General features: G+C 41.6%; 1 protein-coding gene across 1 annotated transcript in view; it reads right to left on the bottom strand.

Annotated features, from left to right (window-relative positions):
* The window catches only part of CORIN (corin, serine peptidase), a 268706-nt gene that overhangs the window by 64960 nt on the left and 181307 nt on the right, over window positions 1-22439 (bottom strand). The window contains exons 7-11 of the mRNA XM_070451933.1: window positions 17402-17509; window positions 16161-16271; window positions 13265-13381; window positions 9853-9960; window positions 1152-1383 (exon numbers count right to left, since the gene is read on the bottom strand). Coding sequence (XP_070308034.1) covers window positions 1152-1383; window positions 9853-9960; window positions 13265-13381; window positions 16161-16271; window positions 17402-17509 — 676 coding nt within the window. The remainder of the gene's footprint in view (window positions 1-1151; window positions 1384-9852; window positions 9961-13264; window positions 13382-16160; window positions 16272-17401; window positions 17510-22439) is intronic.

Below are 22439 nucleotides of genomic sequence, written 5' to 3'. Positions count from 1 at the left end.
ATTTGCACACGCCTACATTGTCCTACTCTGTTTGTACTTTTTTGTTCAGTTTCCCAAGTCATTTTGAAATTTTATTGTTTCCTGTCCTGACTCTATAGATGACCCTTCCTTGTCATCCATTTGATATTCAGTATTTAATTTGTTTTCTCATCTGTTCACTGTTTTGATATTACTGCTTTTTCTTCAAGTTCCGAATGACGTCTGATTCAAACACATGGTTTTCACAGCCACCACTCACATCAGGCAGGCACATCTGTGCACTCACCCACGATGGGAAAGGGCCCGAGGAGAGCAGCCCACGTCTGTGACAGCCGCCCTGGATGCGCACACTCTGCCCACAGCCCAGGACACACGGCGGAGAAGGCCAAGCTGCCACAAAGCCGTGAGCGCTGCCCCCGTCCTAACATCAGAGCAGTGCTTGTTCTGGGCTCACGGTCAACTGGCAGAACTTCGCCTTTGTGTACATTCATCTAATCTTAATCTCACAACAACTCAACCCAACCACGATCACAATCCTGGCCTTCCAAGTAAGGGAACTGGGACTGGAAGTGATCGAGGAAACGGTCTCAGGCCACAAGCAGCTAGAGGAAGGGCCAGGATTTGAATCAGAAGGTGGACTCCAGAGTAAGAGTCTTAACCACAGGACATCACTCATAGCCTAAGTCCAAGCCATGCTCTTGAAACACTGTCCTGAATTTCACCCAAGCAGGTAGAAAAACTCTATGTTCATCCCCTGTCTGTCCTGAGAGGTTGGTGTGATGTCTCTTAACTTTTGATACAGTTAGAAAGCAGCATTTTAAATACATCAACACCGCTAGATCAAGAGGCAGACAGATCCCTCCTTCTGCTGTCTCACATTTAAAAAACCACTTCTTGATCCACCAAAATGAAATATGTGATTTTATTTGGCTAAAGTCCATGAACTATTATCAAAGGCAGTTCATAACCCTCTTGTTTGGTTCTTCAGCAATGACTTTTTACTCAGATACTCATTTTAGAATTCTACTTCTTTACCATTTTAATATGCAATTTGTTAAACACAGAGCTTCTTAGCAAAATAAGTACTTTGTCTAAACTTAAACTAAGTCTTCATTCCCTTGGTTCTCCCTGAGGGAAAATGAGGATGCCTGGGGGAGATGCCATTGTATTACCTGCAAGGGGGGATACGCTGGTGTGCATCCTCGTCACATTTTGGTACCAAGATGGTGCAAGCAAAGAACATGAGGTATTTGTAACAGTTGGTTTGAACAAGTGCAGGGAAAAGAGAAGACTCCCAGCTGATGGATGCTTCCTTTTGAGTCCTGTGGCCAAGGTAATTCGGAAAATTTGTACGGTTGTAGGGCAAATTCAAGCAGAGTTCCAACGTAATTGGTTCACACTGACCTAACAATAACAAAAAAAAACCACACATACAGATACATATTATATATTTTTATTTATAATTTCATTTTGTTTATATTTATAATTCCACATGTAAGATAACTTACAAAATGAAAGTCTACCTTACAATCTTTCTTAAAAGTATTTAAGACTAGAATGCAAGCAGTACATAAGGTTGCCTTCAGAGATAAATAGTGTGGTTCATGAGGTGTCTTGACAAGCCAAGATTCATTTCTGTATATGCATCTGCCAGCACACTGCCCAGCATGAATGTTTCAGAAGGTCTTCCTCATTTTCCCCTTGGTTTCACTTATCTGAAAGTGACTCCGTTTCCTGCTTCCTTTTACTTTAATTTGTCATCTTCTGACTTATCCATTACTTCTAAACTAATGCATTCCCCATCACCCTGAAAGCCACTTTTAAAAATTAACGAATTTAGCTGAGGAGGCAAGTAGATGACTTTTTCCTATATGTTTTGTGGTTAATAAACATATGAAAGTATAACGTGAAAGTCACTCTTTCGTGTCTGACTCTTTGCAACCCCATGGACTGTAACATGCCAAGCTCCTCTGTCCATGGAGTTCTCCAGGCAAGAAGACTGGAGTGAGTAGCCATTTAGCCATTCTGTTCTCTAGGGACTCTTCCCAATCCAGGGATTAAACCCAGGCCTCCTGCATTGCAGGCAGATTCTTTACTGTCTGAGCCACCAGACACTTGCTGATCAACGTGTAAAGATACACAATTCCAGGGCAAGAGGAGGCTGAGGTCCATCAGATATCCATTGCCAGAGAGATCATCCCTAACACTTAGCTTGGCATCCAAGGCTATTTCACACTCCAAACCACAGCCTAACCTTCTAGCCTCATCACCCATCCTATCTCATCAGCAATATTTGCTTGGTGACACCAGACATTTTAAGAATTGCATGACTTCGTGATTCCTGTTAGCTTTTCTTTCCTTCACACACTTGCAATCACCCCTTAAATGCAATCATGTTTCTAGCTGTCAGCACTTGCTTCCTGGAGTGATCCTTTCCCGTCCTCCTCACCAAGCTAATTTCTCCTTGGTTTGCAGCACTCAGCACAAACACCTCTTCCAGGAAGCCTTCCTGGCCAACCACTCTTCCTCTTCCACTCCCAGAAGGAGCACCAGAGTATCTCCAGGACATGCCTGCCATGCCCACTGGCCCTCTGCTCTATTCTTCACTTACTTACTTGTCCTCCCCACACAATTCTGAGACTTTTGTGAAATGAGGCTTTCTTTTTTTAAAATTGAAGTATAGCTCATTTACAATGTCGTGTTAGCTTCTGCAGCCACAGCTACAGCTAAGTCGCGTCAGTCGTGTCCGACCCCGTGCGACCCCGTGCGACCCCGTGGGCAGCGGCCCACCAGGCTCCTCTGTCCCTGGGATTCTCCGGGCAAGAACACTGGGGTGGGTTGCCATTTCCTTCTCCAATGCATGCACGCATGCTAAGTCGCGTCAGTCGTGTCCGACCCCGTGCGACCCCGTGCGACCCCGTGGGCAGCGGCCCACCAGGCTCCTCTGTCCCTGGGATTCTCTGGGCAAGAACACTGGAGTGGGCTGCCATTTCCTTCTCCAATGCATGCATGCATGCTAAGTCGCTTCAGTCTTGTCCGACTCTATGTGACCCTATGGACAGCAGCCCACCAGGCTCCTCTATCCACAGGATTCTTCGGGCAAGAACACTGGGGTGGGTTGCCATTTCCTTCTCCAGTGCATGCATGCATGCTAAGTCGCGTCAGTCGTGTCCGACCCCGTGCGACCCCGTGCGACCCCGTGGGCAGCGGCCCACCAGGCTCCTCTGTCCCTGGGATTCTCCGGGCAGGAACACTGGGCTGGGTTGCCATTTCCTTCTCCAACGCATGCATGCATGCTAAGTCGTGTCAGTCGTGTCCGACCCCGTGCGACCCCGTGCGACCCCGTGGGCAGCGGCCCACCAGGCTCCTCTGTCCCTGGGATTCTCCGGGCAGGAACACTGGGGTGGGTTTTGCCACTTTCTTCTCCATGTGTTAGCATCTGGCATACAGCAACATGATTCAGTTTTCCATACATAATGAAAATGAATGCTTTTTCAGATTCTTTTCCATTATAGTTTATTATAAGATATTAAATATAGTTCCCTTATTTCTTGATCTCATAGTCTGCACCAAGCATAGTGTGAGAATTAAGGGAGGAAAGGAGGAAGGAAAGTGTCAGAAACCATCGTAGGCACTTTAAAATGTAAAAATAATTCAAAATACAGTCCAAGCCATTGAAGCAGTCTAGGTCTCCAGGGACACGACGTCGACAGACTAGGCCAGCAGGACTGGGAAAGTGCTAGAGCCCAGGCGGACAACGTGGACAGGAGCAGCCTGGGAAGACCTCCCCGGACAAAGGAGTTTGGACAGATTTGGGGGAAAGCAGCGGCAAGGCTCTCTGCCCCTTGTCTGCAGGAGACGGGCCTCACTCCCAGAGGAACGAGGTGATCAAGGGAGTGTCTTTGCAGAATCAGGCCAGGTCCACCAAAGACTTCATGCCTTAAGGGTGATTATTCAAATTAAATTTAATTATTTGACTAAGAAGTGGTAAGCAGGCAAACAGATTAGCAATAAGGACTGCAGTGAAATAGTGAAACAGCTCTGGGATGATTTCTCGATTTAAACAATCTGAGGGCTTTTCAGATACTATGCTATGGAAGCTTGACAATGATCAGATTAAAAAGCTCATGACCACACATATAAGACTCTCAGTTTACTGGGGAAGAAGTAACACTCTAAAGCTGGCATAATCCTGAGGATGCCTACAGTGTAGGGAGAAGAAAGAGATGGAAGAGGGATGGAGTTTGTTCAACTTCTTGCTTCTCTGATTTGTGAAAGAGGAGTAACATGAAATGTTTGATTTCACATTACACATTAAAAAATGCATGTTCGTTATAAAGACAATAAAAAGATGCATATAGGAAAAGTTCTCCATTCCCCACCTCCTTTTCTTTAACTTTCCTCAAAGCTAAAAGACAGTTTTAATCCTTTCAGGCCTTTCACTTGCTCATATTTATATGCATAAGAATTTACACACACAGGCAGAGATATGTCTATGCTTTCACCAAAGGATAACTGTACTATCACTATTACTTTCCAACTTGTTTTTGTTTCTTGATAACCTATCATGACCAAGTAGTAGAAACAGCTCAACCTCTATGTTTTTCCTAATTTCTTCAATATACTTAAAATTTTACCCCCCAAAATGGGATCATTTACATATATTTTGATGCAGTCTTTTTTCCCCTGTAGACACCTTTTCTTTCTCTTTTCCTCAACCACCCTATAAAAAAGTTTTGACTTTTTTATAAAAAAATTTTGACTTTTTTATCAGTTCATTTCATTGAGATTAACTAATAAACATATTGCGTGGACAACTTTTCTCCCTTTTGACATGCAGCAGATGTATCACTTTTGATTTGGGATAAGATACAGGCTTTAAATATTTCAGTGTCAAGGGAGATGAAGGGATTAAGTTATGATCATATACTATTCTGAGATCTTATTGAATGCGTTGAGGTTGACTGAATCCTGTGTTTTGTTCCTTCATAATGGCATTCTTCACAGAGTGCTAAGCAGGATAAACTCTCAAGATATCCGGCAACCTCCAATTCTGGGATTGAGGGTATCAGACTTTCTTTATCTTAAGCATTAGACTCACATACAACCCTCGTTTACAACAGCCACGAGAGGGCGATGGCGTCACAAACATGAGGCCATTTAGCGGCCCTGGGGCTGTTTGCAAGGTTTTTAGTGCCCAGCGCGGCATCCTGAACTTAGACGAGGCTTAAAAAAATATCTGTTGAAAGAAAGGTCGTGATGGAGTCTCAATGACAGCCCACTTTTCAGACTCTGAAACAAGATTTGTTAAATTCAACCCACAGACAGGACTGTTAACTAAACAATGCTGTATCTTGGTGGCAATAGTGGTAAAGAACCGGCCTGCCAATTCAAGAGACATGAGAGATGTGGGGTCCATCCCTGGGTCAGGAAGACCCACGAAGGGTACATAGCTACGGACTCCAGTGTTCTTGCCTGGAGAATCCCACGGAGAGAGGAGCCTGGCGGGCTACAATCCACTGGGTCGCAAGGAGTCGGACACGACTTGAAGCAACTTGGTAGGCACACAATACCTTAAGTCGCTGGGAATCAGGTATTAGGTTACCGTCGTTTACAGGAGAAAATGTCACTTCCGACATCCATTGGCATATAAACGATTCTCAGATTCACCTTTGCATCAAACTTTGTGGCTCAGACAGTAAAGTATCCATCTCCAATGCAGGAGACCCAGGTTCGATCCCCCCGCTGAGAAGATCCCCTGGAGAAGGAGCTTACCCACTCCAGCATTCTTGCCTGGAGAATCCCACGGACAGAGAAACCTGGGGGGCTACAGCCCATGGACTCCCGAAGAGTTGGACATGACTGAGGGACTGACACTTTTCACTTTTCATTTTAAATCTCTATCTTTATTATTTTCAATAATTTGAAGAGCTATTATAAGGTGAACACCCTTGTAACTGCCGCTCAGGTCAAGAAATTGACTTTACCAGACCATCACAGGCGCCCTTCCGTATACCCTGTCATATGCCAACCTCCTCCTCCTCCCACAAAGCAGCTACTGAGTTTCAGAGTCATTACTTCCTTGCCCTTCTTTATAGCTTTATTACCTAAGTGTGCACCACAGCCTCATACTACAGCTTGGCGACCGGTTTTTGGAAACCTATTTAAGTCTCTTATAATAGCTATGCTCCCTCTCTTTCTTTATTTTTCCTTAATATTTAAGTGCTAAAAACTCCGGGGACTTGACCTTGCAGTGCGCCAGTCTGGATCTTGCTGATGGAACATTCTCGGCAGGTGAAGCATGTTCCCTGTACTCCCTGTCCCCTGAGCACTGGCTCCTGAAGCAGGAGGCAGACTGGGTTTCAGCAGGACTTGGACAAGGTTCTAGGTGCTGCGACGTTCTTTCATCAAATGACACACCCACCGACTTCTCCATGTGCCGTCTACAGTTGCATGTCCATGCTCAATGCCTTGTCCTGTTAATTCTCTTGGTGACCATATGGTAATATTCTAATTCAATCAATTACTTTTTATTTGCTCCTTGAAAATGCTTTTAGAAAGAGATGACTCCTCTCAATTGACTCTTTGATCACACTTCTATACTCTTTGCTCCTTCCAACCAGACTGCAACGAGAGGCCAGAAAATTGACATACCACTGAGAAATTATTCAAGTAACAAAGCTGTTACTTCTTTCCGGATCTAACTTCTCAGTGGGAGGATCATACTGCCATCTTCCCACTCACACATTCGATTTTGGTTTTCTGTTTATGTTCTTCCAATGCACTCAGCACAGTTTCCTGAGCATCTCAATGTCTCATCAATTTCCTCTTTCATCACAGATGTTCTTGCCAGGTCCTTTCCATATATATTCAGCAAACGTTTGAATACCCCCTCTTCTGAGTGTCTAGCACTGGACTAGTCACTTGTCCCCATTCCTTCTGTGGTATTAAAAATGAGTGTGGGAGGAAAAAGTACATGGGCAAACATGCAGAACTAAAGATTGATGGAACACTGTGGGAAACTCAGGAGAGTCCCTGAGGCGTGACAGTCGTTTCCGGCTTCACACAGCCACAGCGGTCACGGGTGCAGGGAGGCAGAGGGACATGTGCCGGGAGCCGCTCTCCCCCAGGTTTCCCAGCTGTCCGGGTCGCACACTGCAGGAGCAAGTGATGGGTCGGGCCCTACACCCCAGGCTGAGGGCACATTACATCCCTGTTCCTACTCCCTACACCCTCCCAGCAGGGTGCAGACATATTAAAGATTCTGGGCTTGAGTGGATAGGTTGACACTAGCCTATCACTGAACACTGTTATCTGAGATATATTGTTCAGGCTTTTATTTTTTAAATTGTAGCCACTTCTGGAAATCTGAGATAAACCCTGGAGCTTAGCCATTGAAAAATACAAAAACCATGAAGACATTTTTCACACCCTCTTTCAAGATGTCACTAATTTCTGCAGCCTCATCAGGCCACAAAGCAATCCTTAACTTGCACTGCACACTGGGGCCACCTGGGAGATTTTAAAAATACTGATGCCTGGGCCCCACCCAATATATCTTCAGGGACAATTAGTAAGTTACATAATATTTTATGGACAACAAGAACCACTGTCTTTAAGAGCTAGCCTCCCAGCAACTCCAGTGAGAGAGGCTGACTCCACCAGACAAAACATCCACATTTTCCAAACCCATATTCCCCACTGGCAGGGAGCCGGGGAACGACAGTGCTCTCACTTGTGCCCCAGAATCTAAATAACAACAGTGTCATATTGATAGCAGCAAAGATTTTTAAGTGACTAATCACTTTTCAAGTGATGAAGAGTCTTCTGAGGGGAGATGTTGCTTGTCCATGTTTTTAGAGAGAACCAAGTAGACACACACCATTCTGAAGCTCTTTGAAAAATAAGGAAGCATCTTTACTCTCAACTGGAGGTGAGGCTTATACACTGTTTTTAACAACACACAAGGAATGGGGATGAGTGACTAGCCCAGTGCATGATCCTCAGAAAAGGAGATTTTCAAGTGTCTGCTGAATATACATGGAGAGAGCCTGGCAAAAACATTTGTGATGAAAGAGGAAGCTGCTGAGACAGTGAGATGCTAGGGAAATTGTGAGCCTATTTGAAGAACATAAAAAGGAAACCAAAATTATATATATGACTGGAAAGGTGGTAAATGATCCCCCTATTGAAAAGTAATCTCCAGGAAGGCTGGAATAATGTCTCTCTTCTTTTCCATCAAAGTGCACAGTGCCTGGAACATCACAGGCTAAGTACTGGTTGAATATATATATGAGCCAAGTTATCTAGTGCTCTTCCTACAAATTCTTTTATTTTGACAGATGAAAAGATATTTAAATTTTTAATCTTAAAATATTTCAAGTATAGAAAACAGGGTAACATATACCTGGTGACTCCCCACCTAAACTTCATATGGGCTAACATTACTCTCTCAAATTTTTTTAATCTAACAGTGCCATGCTATGTCAGATAACCCTCAAAACTTCAGTAAAATACACATGTCTGAGACAACAGTGTCACTGTCCAAAAGTCTGCAACCCAAGTTCAAAGTGAAGTAAAAAAAATAAAAAATGATTCTGAAAGAGTTCCAAGGAAGAGTCCAAGATAAGCGAAGCCTAACCATATACATACACACATATATACATACACATACACATATATTTAGTGGAGTTTAGAGTGAAGAAAATGGTATTATGTCTTAGTAGTCAGACTGGTAACTATCTGCGCTGCTCTCTCCTTACGGGAAGTGGAGGAGGACTTGGAATTGTATTTTCAGCCAGTTACTAAGTGCTCATGAAAATAAAAAATCTTGTCAGATGGGTTATTAAGTGGCTGTCTCCCTCACTCTCCTGTCCAGCCCACTGTTTTCACCCCTAAAGTTCCCCTAAGGGGTGTGGGCTTTCCCCACCCGTAAGTTCTATGCTGACCCGGAAAAGTAATGAGTAGAATCAAGATCCGAAAACTTGAACAAATCCAGGGACCTGAACCCTTCAGCTTTTCAACCTCCCAGCCTCCAGGACCTTCACTGCCAGGATCTGTGCTAGGAAGCCACACCTTCTTGTCAACTGAAAGCTTGACAGACTGCTTCTGAATCTTAAGCCCAAGCTGACAGGGAGGCCAAAAATTAGTTCTAAAGAGTGTAAGAGGGAGCAGAATATGAAGGCAGAGTCCAGAAGTAAGACACCATCCCTAGAAATTAGGATCTTTGGGGACTTTCTGATTCATTTTAAATTCCTCAGGAGAGTCTTTCTGTTCATCCTGCCCATTCCATCTTCCCCTAATTATCCCTCCTCATAAGCCAGTCTGGAGAAAGCCACCTGTCTACACCATTTGGAGCCTTTCCATTGTCACCAACACAAATGAACACAACAGCCACAAGATGGTTCTAGGTCAGCAGAGTTCCTAGAAGGGGGAGAATACATTTCGTCACAGGGACAGACCACCAAAGTTTTATGTGGTTGTTTAGATGAATTTTATATCTGCTTCTCAGATAAAGTTTCTACATTTGAAGCTGGGCTTTAAAGAGGAAGAACGATAGCATCTGCCTGCAGATGGAGCCAGAAAAATAATATATAGGAACTGATGCTGAGTGGAAAGTCATGCCAATGATATTAAACAACATGGATTTATAGCCCATTCATGGTGACACATTTGTTTATGATTTCAGTTAATTAAGACCACTTTGCTTCTTTTCTGCTACCACATGTAACCTTTAAAAACAAAAAGAAAAAATACATGCATGTACATATTGTGGAGGGATTCCAGACTTCAGCATTTTAATGTCAATGAGAAAGGAAAACACTGAATGCATATCCTGACAAGATGATTGCGTTTGTCAGAGGCTGTACTTACTACAATTATTCAGACTGTTGCTGGCGTCACAAAGAGAGTTACCACCACATGAATCAAGGCAGGAACTGTAGAGGCATGTTTGGTCTCCTTCTTGACATAGAGTCTGACCTACAGAAGAGAGAAAGGCACATTCACTCTCATCAGCATCCATAAGTAAATTCCAAGCACTAGCATCTGAAGGATCCAGAACTGAGGAAGGACACAACTCTAATTTCCTTCCAGCGTCTCCAAAAATATTGAACACAAGCTGAGTAGGTACCTTCTGGATTAATTTTCCTGCAGCTAAAATACAACATTGTTATTCCAGAAGGACTCTGTAGGGATGAAGAAACTAAGGGGCAACCCATCCTTTAAAAATAGGTTGTTTTTAATAGTTTTTAATGAAAAAGATAGCATCTTGTATTTACACGGGTGCATATAGCTAATGACAAAAGAAAATTCAAGTAATTTGAGGGATGCGCCAATATTTTAAAGTCTCATTTGATCCCAGCTCTAGTCTTCCCTCTAAGGAAAATGCTCTCCTTAATAATAAGTAGGGCATCAACATCAATATAATAAGGGTGCTTTGTCATGGCAGGATTGTAAGCAGCTGTTATCCATATTTTTGGTGTGCCTCTGGAAAGTAGCACTGACCCAGCCGCCACGACCTGAGAATTAGGCTTCTTGTTTCCAAATGAATGACAACAGTGATGTCAGCCTGATGGCTTTTTCTTAAGATATGTGCAGAGAAAACTGCTTTTCCCATTGATCTCCTGGTCATTTGTAGATAAATGGAAAAGGTAATAAATTACTGCCCATTCTCTTTCTAGCTTGCCCCATTATACTCAATTATTTTTAGACACATCATCTGGACTCTACAATATCTTGCAAGGCATTTTTAAATATAAATAACAGTATCAGTATACATACAATCATTCTTACCTATAATTCTGACAATATTTATTATACTAGACTTTCTTATCTAGAATTCTAAGTTTTATCTACAATTTTACCTATAATTCTAAACATAATATTTAGTATACTGGACTCTCTCTCCCTTCTAGTACCATTAATGAACAACACTATACATCATAGTCTTGCAAAAAAGAGATATCACTCCCTTTTTTTCAATAGTTAGCAGATAAAAGTGGTTTTTTTTTTTTTTGGCAAGGTAAGTTAGGCTAAGTTCCATGAATATTAGTCTCTTTAAAAAAATTTTTATTTAGACAGAATAAAATAATAAAAATAAAAATAAAATAAATAAAAATAATTTATTCAGACAGCATGCATTCATTATTTGAGCCAATATTAAGTGCTTGCTATATGACAACTTAGTTTGCCAGCAAGGCATTGAGCGTTAAAAGATAAAGTCTGATGGTTTCGACTCTAATTAGGGATATCTTCATGAACGGAATCTTATAATACCATGCAATCATTGCTCTCTGAAGGTACATGTAAAAAGCAGTAAAAGCAAATTAGGGCAGTAAGAAGAAAGCTTCCCATGGGAGTTTTTAGGCAGGTGGGATAAGCTGGCATAGAGGGAAGGAGGGGTCTCCCAAGCCAACAGCAGGATGTCTCAAGGGCTGCTGGACAGGAAGGCCGAGGGTGGGGCTGAGGGCCGTAAAGGCCTCTGTCTAGAAGAGGGCTCCGAGCACTCGGGGCAGCCACCCCGGCCTCCTCCCAGCCTCGCGGCTACTGCGCCAGGGTCTCTGCTGTGTTGGAACTCGCTGCCCCTCACCCTCAGCTCTCTGACGGCAATGGCGCTGTCCCGCTCCTCTGTGCCACCTCGCTCTTTCCACCTTGGGCCTTTGGACAAGGCGGTTCCCTGTGTCTGAAATGCTTTCTCCAGTCCCACTCTCCTTTGCTAGTTCCATTCTTTCTTCAGATAGTAGCTCTAATACCTCCTCCTCAGGGCAGCTTCCCAGAAGCCCTTTACTAGGACATGCTTCCATAGCAACACGTCCTAGCACCTTGAATTTCCCTCCTGGCCCGCATCCCTCCTGGTTACCAGACCTACTGTTTCCTGCCTATCTTCCCCAGAAGCCTGCCAGCCCCATAAACTGTTCTGCTTGCCACTGAATTCCCAGCACTACAATGTACTTTTAGTATGTTGAATTTAGTAGAGTGAATAATCTAAATTCACTACAATTTTACTTTCCTTTCTTTACATTTCCATTTTATCATGTGACTTTTCTTAAATCTCACAGACGTTTAGCAATACTGGCAAATCCTGCCACTGCATAGTAAATAATACAAGATTATTTCAAACAGCATTGAATTATGTAGAAAGAAAGAACTATTTAATCAAAAGGGAGCCTCTTGGCTGATATGGAATAACTCAAGGCCAGAAAAGAATTTCCTTCTGAATTTTCAAAACTGGTAAAACAAAGCTATCCTTATCTAGTTTTTTATGGAATAAATCAGAAATTAAAAGGCTCTCTCTTTTGGTCTACAATGCATTCTCATTAAAACTATTCTAATATCAATATTCATTATGGCAAATCTAATTTAGTTACAGGTGACCAATCTCATTAGCTGATGTGGGATACACACAGCCTAGACAGGCTTTCAGGTACCAGCCACAGAAAATAGCTTACATTTACATTTATGGGGTATTCAACACATGTCATCTCTATGAAGCAGTTATCATTACTCTGAGATTACAGACACAGAAACTGAAGTAAGCGGGTTAAATCACTGGCCTGAAGTCAACCAGGGAGTAAGTGGGAGCTGCGGTCTGAACCCAGGCGGCTGGGCGGCAACCTCCACATTCCTAACAGCAAGGCTACGTTAGTAAGATGCAAGTAAGACTTACAGACAAACATGGTGGTTTTTAAGTCGAAAGATATTACTAGCCCTGTACGGAGAGATACTTCTACACAAACTGAGGCTTAAGACAATCAGGGTAGAGCTTTCTTTTCCAAGAGAAAACCAACTTATTTGATTTACTTTTTCTTTGGGGGCTTCACAGATAATAACAGACTGCTTCTAAAGTGTGATCAAGCATATTGCTTGGCAATGGGAGGCGTTAAATGGCCTCTCCGCACATGGCTATTTTTGGAAGCCATTACATCTAATTTCAGAAGCCACTTCCAACTGGAATCTAATTGAATTGAATAGTATGCGCTACACTTTTCTCTTTATTGTAGTGTTTCCCCATAAAACAGCTAACTGAATCTACCTGTGCTGTTTAAGTGTTTAACCACTATTTTGCACCCTTAGGAATGAGTTTTCAGTGTAAGTTGCATGAAACTTTTATTTACCACAAAAAAGGTTTCTGGCTGACTGGAACTGTGGGGACCAGTTCATTAGGCAATCTGAAATTATTTATGTGGGAATCCTTTAAGCACTAGATAACTTCCAACATTTTGTTTTGCTCCCAAGGAAAGACCTGCTGGTAAGAACTATTTCTGGGGTTGGAGCACACACTTACCATCACTACAACTCTCCTCATCACTTCCGTCCTTGCAGTCCTCGTCTCCATCACACTGGAAAGTGCTGGGGATGCACTGTCCATTTCTGCATTCTACCAGACCCTGGCTGTGACACGCTAGGGAACACCAAAATAACATGCATTTTAATTATCTGTATTTCTTTCAGTGTGCAGATCATATCCATGATTCCTGTTTATCTGGCATCACCAAGAAATGAAGTGTTCTAAACATCTGAATGTTCTGCCCAAATGAATGAATGTGTCATTAAGTTTTTTCATCCCAAGTGTTCTTGGAATGCAAGGTTTTCTTTCTGGAATTTCTCTTACCCTATTAAGTAGCACTTACTTAAAACTAACCTTTTCTAGATCACTGCATAAGTGAAACTAGTATTAACGATGGTAGTAGTTATACTGGGCTTCCCAGGTGGTTCAGTGGTAAAGGATCTGCCTGCAATGCAGGAGATGCGGGTTCAATCCCTGGGTCAGGAAGATCCCCTGGAGAAAGAAATGACACTCCACTCGAGAATTCTTGCCTGGGAAATCCCATGGACAGAGGAGCCTGGCAAGCTACAGTGCATGGAGTCACAGAAGAATTGGATGTTACTTAGTGACTAAACAACAAGCAGTTATACTAATGATATAAAAACTACAATTTATTAAAGGTTTACTACATGGCAATAGCTGTGCTAGGAGTATTACATGTCTAATTTCAAATCCTCATAACAAATTTTTAAAGTGCCACCTCATGCGAAGAGTTGACTCATTGGAAAAGACCCTGATGCTGGCAGGGATTGGGGGCAGGAGGAGAAGGGGACGACAGAGGATGAGAAGGCTGGATGGCATCACTGACTCGATAGACATGAGTTTGAGTAAACTCCGGGAGTTAGTGATGGATTGGATGGCCTGGTGTGCTGCGATTCATGGGCTAGCAGAGTTGGACACGACTGAGCGACTGAACTGAACTCAAAGTGCATATTATCAACCTAGTTTAGGATAAAGAAACTGAAGCTTAGAGACTTTAGCATGTGTGTCATACTCAAGGCTGTTGAAAAGTAGGGCCAGAACATGGAAATAAGATTTTCTAACCCTAAGCCCCAGCATTTCACTCTGCACCAACCTGACCTAGTGCACCAATGAAATGCATAATACCTACCCCACAATAAACACTTTATTTCAAAATTTGCTTATTACATCTGATATTTAAAAGGATAATCTAGTGACCATTAACCTTCCAAGAACTGGTTGTCTTAATTCTATACCTATTGTCTTTTAAAGCATCAGAAACCCATGTATCATGTGACCTCAGGCTTCACAGTTAACTGTCTACGTACACACATGAGCACCATGTTCTTGCTTTTTCAAGATCCATCAAAATACAGCCCACTCTGTTCCATGATGTCCACTCAGTCAGGACTCAGATGATACTGCAGTTCAAATATAATTCAGGAAAGAGGAAAGCTGGGCATAATGTTTGCTAATTAATTTAAAGGAGTTTTCTTATGTCAAAATAAAAAACATGCAACCTACATTTCTATTTTTGCCTTAAATTACAGGCAAATTAAACAGTCTATCTCATATGTAGCCACTGTTTCTACTTTTATTAGACCATAAAAGATGGAATAAAAAGTTTAATTAGCTTGAATATGCATAAAATGCACCATATTAACTCTTTCAGGTCAACATTACCCTTCTTTAGCTTCTATTTAATCATTTTATTATTCCCTATCGAGTATAATATACTTTCTAGGAAAAAAATGTGGCAAGCCATACTCGATTTTATTAGGTAGTGTAAGAGCTACCTGAAGACTCTTTTAAAAAACAAACAAACAAACAATTGAAGTATAGTTGATTTATAATATTATGTTAGTTTCAGGTATATAGCACAGTGATTCAGTTATACATATATATATCCATGTATATGTACCTATTCCTACTGGTTACTACAAAATATTAAGTATAGTTCACCATGCTATACAGTAGACCTTGTTGTTTATCTGTTTTGTATACAGCAGTACGTCTATGTTAATGCCAGAGTGCTAGTTAATTTTCCCTTTGCTTTCCCCTTTGGTGACATGAATTTGCTTCCTGTGTCTCTGTGAGCCTGCCTCTGTTTGGCAAATAAGTTCATTTGTGTAATTTTTAGATTCCACATATAAGTGAGGTCATACGCTACCTGTCCACCTCTGTCCAGCCCCCTTCGCTTAGTGTGACAACCCACAGGCCCACCCACATCGCTGCAGATGGCATTATCTCATCATTGTTCATGGCTGAGCGACACCCTACGGCGTACACAGACCACATCTTCTTATCCGTTCACCTGTCAAGGAACATGTAGGTTGCTTCCACGTCTGTTACTGTAAAGAGCGCTGCTGTGACTATACGGGTACATGTACCCTTTTGAATTTTGGTTTTCTCCAGATATACTCACCAGAAATGAGCCAGGCTCTGAAGTAATAATGTCATCACACACTCTAACTCCATCGGCCCTGAAGGCTCTCTCCTCTGTCAGTTCCCCCCACGCCCTCTCTCAAATGCTGCCTGTGAGCACGTGTGGAGGCTCTTGCTTAACTGCTAATGTATTGTTTGCAGACAGAAAGTCCCCTGTCTCTGGAAAGAATATCTGCTTTGACAAAGTCACAAAAGAGGATGTGTGGGTAATGAGAGAGAAGACAGCCACCTGCTCGGCCAGAGTGGCCAAGTCAGGCTTTGAGTTTTGGAGAGAGGAAGTCAGACATCAGTCACACTACACTGTTCTTGTCATCATACCATCCAGTTGTCATCTGAATGGGCCAGGGCCAAAGTGTAAGACTTCGTTTAGATAGGAAACCTTGAGTGTATTTAACTAAACAGACAGAAGTGGGAAAATGAGCAAGATGGGAACCTTCAGGGCACTCACAGCAGTTGACTTCGTCGGATTTATCCGCGCAGTCGTGGTCCCCGTCACACACCCACTCGATGGCGATGCAGCGCCCGTCTCCACAGCGATGCTCCTCTGTGGGCTTGCAGTCTGCAGGAGGCAAGAGCTCAGGGGATGGAGAGAACCACACGACACACACTCGGGACATACGGCTGTGGTGCCGGCACAAGTCAGAAAGTTCTTCTGTCACTAAATAACACGCTACCAAAACTTGCGAGCTAATCGCAAAGTCAGAATGGTAAACAAGCAAGAAGAATTCAGCTGGTTTTATTAATGATTCAGGAGAGGACACTCAGAACTAAACACAGCTCTTTAAAATGCGGTGGCTCAGTGGTAAATCCGTCTGCTAATGCAGGAGACGTGGGTTCAGTCCTGGGGTTGGGGATCCAGATCCCCTGGAGAAGGAAACTGCAACCCACTCCAGCTTTCTTGTCTGGGAAACCCATAGACAGAGGAGCCTGGACGGCCACAGTTTACAGGGTCACAAGAGAGTCGGACATGACTTAGCAACTAAGCAACAACAACTTTCAAAGTTTCATTCCTCTTTTTAACTGAGGTGCAATTGACATAAAATGTTGTGCAAATGTGTGCTAAGTGAGATAAGTAAGAAAGAAAAATACTGTATATCACATGTGGAAAAAAGCTGAATTTGTACAATGTACAGACAAGTGGCTAGCAGGGGCTGGTGTGGGCTGTTGGAAAGATGCTGTTTACAGGTACAAACGTGCAACCAGTAGGTGGATTCCTTCAGTAAAAGATAAGATGAGTTTTTGAATGTAAAACAAACCATTGATGTCTCCACTACAGAAGTGGCCATGTAGGGCATGGCCGTCAAATACAGGAGAGGTCTTTGGTTATATATAACAAGAGGATCAAGAGCTGCAAGCAGTTTTGCTCAAGAGCTCAAAATCTAACCATGAGCCACTGACTCCAACCAGAGAAGAAACAAACAGTTTCAAAGAGACAAAAACATGTTAACTCCTATTTCCATTCCACTTCTTTAACGTTTCCTCAGTATGACTTTACCCAAGAAATATTACATTTACACATAAGACATGACAGACTAGTAATTGAAAAAGCCTCCTCTTCCTGAAAATTAAGAAACCAATCACTTTGTAATTTAACTCATTAACCACACTAACAAACAATGAACTACAAGATTTTGATTATAAGTTTCTATAATTTTAAATGTAAACCTTTAGGGAAATAATGTTACTTACCACAGTTTTGTTCATCACTCAGATCTCCACAGTCATCATATCCATCACACACCAGGCTATAATTAAGGCACTTGCCTGTGTGACAATGAAACAGATTCTCACTGCAATCTGGGGGAAGAAAAACAACAAACAGAAGCCACTGGTGGGTCATCAGAGCAGAACAGGGTGTTAGAGTAGCAGCTGGTATAACAGAAGCATATCATGGGGCGGCGAGGGGCAGGGTGGGACTCATAATGGTGACCTGGTCCACATCTACTGTTTCACAGGTGAGGAGACTGGTGCAGGCCATATAACAAGTTACTGTAGAACCATGATGAGGACCCACTGGCCTCCAAGCCAATGCTCTTATCACTCCCTGTAAACACCCACGTTCCACTCTATGTCACTTGAAAGCTTCCTTATAGCCGAATATGAGAAAAGACATTCTCAACCCACCATAGTTTCTAGTGAAGTTCACTTTCATACGGAATGAACACTTCATAGACAGTGAGTAGTTATTTCTTAAAAATGTTTACTTTAAAATGAAAGTCTAGTTTCGTCAATGGTAAACATAGACATAACAAAGAGAAAAAGTCATTTACATTAGAGTCGTTACTCACACAACTTTACCACTTAAGTCATTTGAATGTTTCATAGCATGACCCTCAGATAAGCAGTACTGTCCTAGATTATGATGCCAAGATAAGAAAAAGTGATGTAACCCTGATTGCCAAATTCAGACTTAAATTGAACAAAGTGGGGAAAACCACTAGACCATTCAGATGTGACCTAAATCAAATCCCTTATGACTATGCAGTAGAAGTGAGAAATAGAGTTAAGTGACTAGATCTGATAGACGGAATGCCTGATGAACTATGGACGGAGGTTCATGACATTGTATAGGAGACAGAGGGCCAGACCATCCCCAAGAAAAAGAAATACAAAAAGGCAAAATGGCTGTCTGAGGAGGCCTTACAAATAGCTGTGAAAAGAAGAGAAGTGAAAAGCAAAGGAAAAAAGGAAAGATATACCCATTTGAATGCAGAGTTCCAGAGAATAGCAAGGAGAGATAAGAAAGCCTTCCTCAGTGATCAGTGCAAAGAAATAAAGGAAAACAACAGAATGGGAAAGACTAGATATCTCTTCAAGAAAATTAGAGATAGCAAGGGAACATTTCATGCAAAGATGGGTTCAATAAAGGACAGAAATGGTATGGACCTAATGGAAGCAGAAGATATTAAGAAGAGGTGGCAAGAATACACAGAAGAACTGTACAAAAAAGATCTTCATGACCCAGATATCATGATGGTGTGATCACTTACCTAGAGCCAGACATCCTGAAATGTGAAGTCAAGTGGGCCTTAGGAAGAAACACCACTACAAACAAAGCTAGTGGAGGTGATGGAATTCTAGTTGAACTATTTCAAATCCTAAAAGATGATGCTGTGAAAGTGCCACACTCAATATGTCGGCAAATTTGGAAAACTCAGCAGCAGCCACAGGACTGGAAAAGGCCAGTTTTCATTCCAATCAAGAAAGGCAATGCCAAAGAATGCTCAAACTACCGCACAACTGCACTCATCTCACGCGCTAGTAAAGTAATGCTCAAAATTCTCCAAGCCAGGCTTCAGTAATACATGAACCATGAACTTCTAGATGTTCAAGCTGGTTTTAGAAAAGGCAAAGGAATCAGAGATCAAAATGCCAACATCTGCTGGATCATCAAAAAGGCAAGAGAGTTCCAGAAAAACATCTATTTCTGCTTTATTGACTATGCCAAAGACTTTGACTGTGTGGATTACAATAAACTGTGGAAAATCCTGAAAGAGATGGGAATACCAGAACACCTGACCTGCCTCTTGAGAAACTGATATACAGGTCAGGAAGCAACAGTTAGAACTGGACATGGAACAACAGACTGGTTCCAAATAAGAAAAGGAGTACGTCAAGGCTGTATATTGTCACCCTGCTTATTTAACTTATATGCAGAGTACGTCATGAGAAACGCTGGGCTGGATGAAGCACAAGCTGGAATCAAGATTGCTGGGAGAAATACCAACAACCTCAGATATACAGATGACACCACCCTCATGGCAGAAAGTGAAGAAGAACTAAAGAGCCTCTTGATGAAAGTGAAAGAGGAGAGTGAAAAAGTTGGCTTAAAGCTCAACATTCAGAAAACTAAGATCATGGCATCTGGTCCCATCATTTCATGGTAAATAGATGTGGAAACAGTGGAAACAGTGGCTGACTTTATTTTTTTGGGCTTCAAAATCACTGCAGATCGTGACTGCAGTCATGAAGTTAAAAGGCACTTGCTCCTTAGAAGGAAAGTTATGACCAACCTAGACAGCATATTAAAAAGCAGAGATATTACTTTGTCAACAAAGGTCCATCTAATCAAGGGTCTGGTTTTTCCAGTGGTCATGTATGGATGTTGGACTGTAAAGAAAGCTGAACATGGAAGAATTGATGCTTCTGAACTGTGGTATCGGACAAGACTCTTTTTTTTTTTTTTTTTGAGAAGACTCTTGAGAGTCCCTTGGACTGCAAGGAGATCCAACCAGTCCATTCTAAAGGAGATCAGTCCTGGGTGTTCATTGGAAGGACTGATGTTGAAGCTGAAACTCCAATACCTTGGCCACCTGATGTGAAGAGCTGACTCATTTGAGAAGACCCTGATGCTGGGGAAGATTGAGGGCAGGAGAAGGGACGACAGAGGATGAGATTGTTGGATGGCATCACCAACACAATGTACATGAGTTTGGGTAAACTCCAGGAGTTGGTGATGGACGGGAGGCCTGGCATGCTGTGGTCCATGGGGTTGCAAAGAGTCGTACCTGACTGAGTGACTGAACTGCACTGAACTGAAACTCAAGAAGCTTACAGTTTGATGTTGGAATAAACATCATGGAAGGAAATTTTAATAAGAAGATAGGTCTTGTTCTTGAGTAAACCAGAACTCCTATTCTAGTTCTTCCATCTATCAGCTATGATGTTGAGTATATTAGTTAAAATTTATGTCTGTAAACTTAATTATGAAATTATGATAAGCACAACTACTTAATAGAGGAAGACATAAATAATAACGTATGTAAGATCCAAGGCAACTCAATTGGAAAAGAATACTCTTCAACAAATGGTGTGGGGACAACTGGATTTCAAGTATGCAGAGTTGAACTCTGACCTTTATCTCAAACCATATCAAAAAATCTCAAAATGGATTATAGATTTCAATGTAAGAGCTAAAATTATGAAGCTTATAGAAAAAAATAAGAAAAAAAGTCTTTCTGATGGGGAGTGGCAAAGAATTCTTGGATATGATCATAAAAGCACAAACCTAAAAAATAATAAGTGATATTCATTAAAATTAAAAGGAGCTTCCCAGTTAGTAAAGAATCTGCTTACAATGCAGAAAACCTGAGTTTGATTCCTGGGTCAGGAAGATCCCCTGGAGAAGGGAATGGCTACCCACTCCAGTATTCTTGCCTGGAGAATCTCATGGACAGATTCTTGTGGGCTGTTATAGTCCATGGGGTAGCAAAGAGTCAGATATGACTGAGCAACTAAACACTTCCACTTTAAAAATTAAAAACATTTGTGCTTCCAAAGACGCTATTTTAAAGATGAAAAGACAAGTCATGTGCTGAGAAAAAAAATATTTTCAAAGAATGTATCTGACAAAGGACTTACATCCAGAATATACATAGATGTTTTACACTCAATAATAAGACAAACCACCCAATTACAAAGAGACAAAAGAACTTGAATAGAAAGTCTTCATGAAAGATATACAAATGGCTGATAAGCACATGAAAAGGTGCTCAATGTAATTAACCATTAAGGAAATGCAAATAAAACCACAATAAGATACTATTATATTTCCCCTAAAATAGCTATAATAGATAAGACAGACAATATCAAGTATTAACAAGGATTCTGAGAAATTGAAACCCTCATATGCAGTTGGTGGGGATCTAAAATAATAATGCCACATTGGAGAGCAGTTTGACAGCTTCTTATAAGCTTAACTATGACTTTATGAGATTCATGAATTCCACTCTCAGAAATCTACCCAAGAGAAGTGAAACATATACTCACACAAAGACTGCCATGTGAATGTTTATCACAGTTTTATTCACAATTGCCAAAGCCTAGAAATATTCCAAATGCTCAACAACTGGCAAATGTACAAGCAAAATATAGTATATTCATACAATGGGATACTATTCAACAATTAAAAGTATCAAACTACTGATGCATGTGACAGGATCGCTGAAGCTCAGATACATTTTGCTAAGTGAAAGAAACCAAATACAAAAGCTACATACTGTGTGACCCATTTATAAACTTTCTGGAAAAGGCAAACTTACAGACACAGATGTGGCTGTGGCTTGAGATGTGGGAGTGAGGACTGAATACAGATAAATAGACTGAATACAGACAAATAGGAGGGAAATGTGGGGAAAGATGGGAAAGTTCTAGAAGTGGATCATGGTGAGGGTTTCACAATCCTATAAATTTACTAAATAACTTTACAGTGTATAAGTTATACCTCAGTAAGGTAAAAATATTTACATGTAAAGGCTGTAGTTAGTAGCAACTAGATTTCTTAAATGTATTAGGTTGGTCAAAAAGTTCATTCAGGTTTTTTTGTAAGATATCATTGGAAAATCCAAATGAACTTTTGGCCAACCCAATATTATCTTTTCCCTTAGAGTGAATTAAGTTCAAAGGCTGGAGAGGGATGATGGCAGATGTGCAGAATTTTAGTTGAGTGGATGTAATGAAAATTTCAGCATGTTTCAAGTAGAAGGAATAGCAACAACAAAGGAAAGAAGTGAGAAATAAAGTCACATATGAGGATCAGTCTGCTTGACTGATAAAGATCAAGAATCTAATGGTAACATACCAGCCTCCTGAATTCCAGCTGATTGTTTCTCCTGAAGCAAAAGTCTGCCTCTCATACAATTGGTGATGGGTACTTCTTTACCATGGGGCTTCCCAGGTGGCATTAGTGGTAAAGAACCTGCCTGCCAATGAAGGAGATGGAAGAGAC

The sequence above is a fragment of the Odocoileus virginianus genome, chromosome 21 (genome assembly GCF_023699985.2).
Source record: "Odocoileus virginianus isolate 20LAN1187 ecotype Illinois chromosome 21, Ovbor_1.2, whole genome shotgun sequence".
Lineage (NCBI taxonomy): Eukaryota > Metazoa > Chordata > Mammalia > Artiodactyla > Cervidae > Odocoileus > Odocoileus virginianus.
Note: the sequence above shows the minus strand (reverse complement) of the source record. Positions and strands in the feature narration are given on the sequence as shown.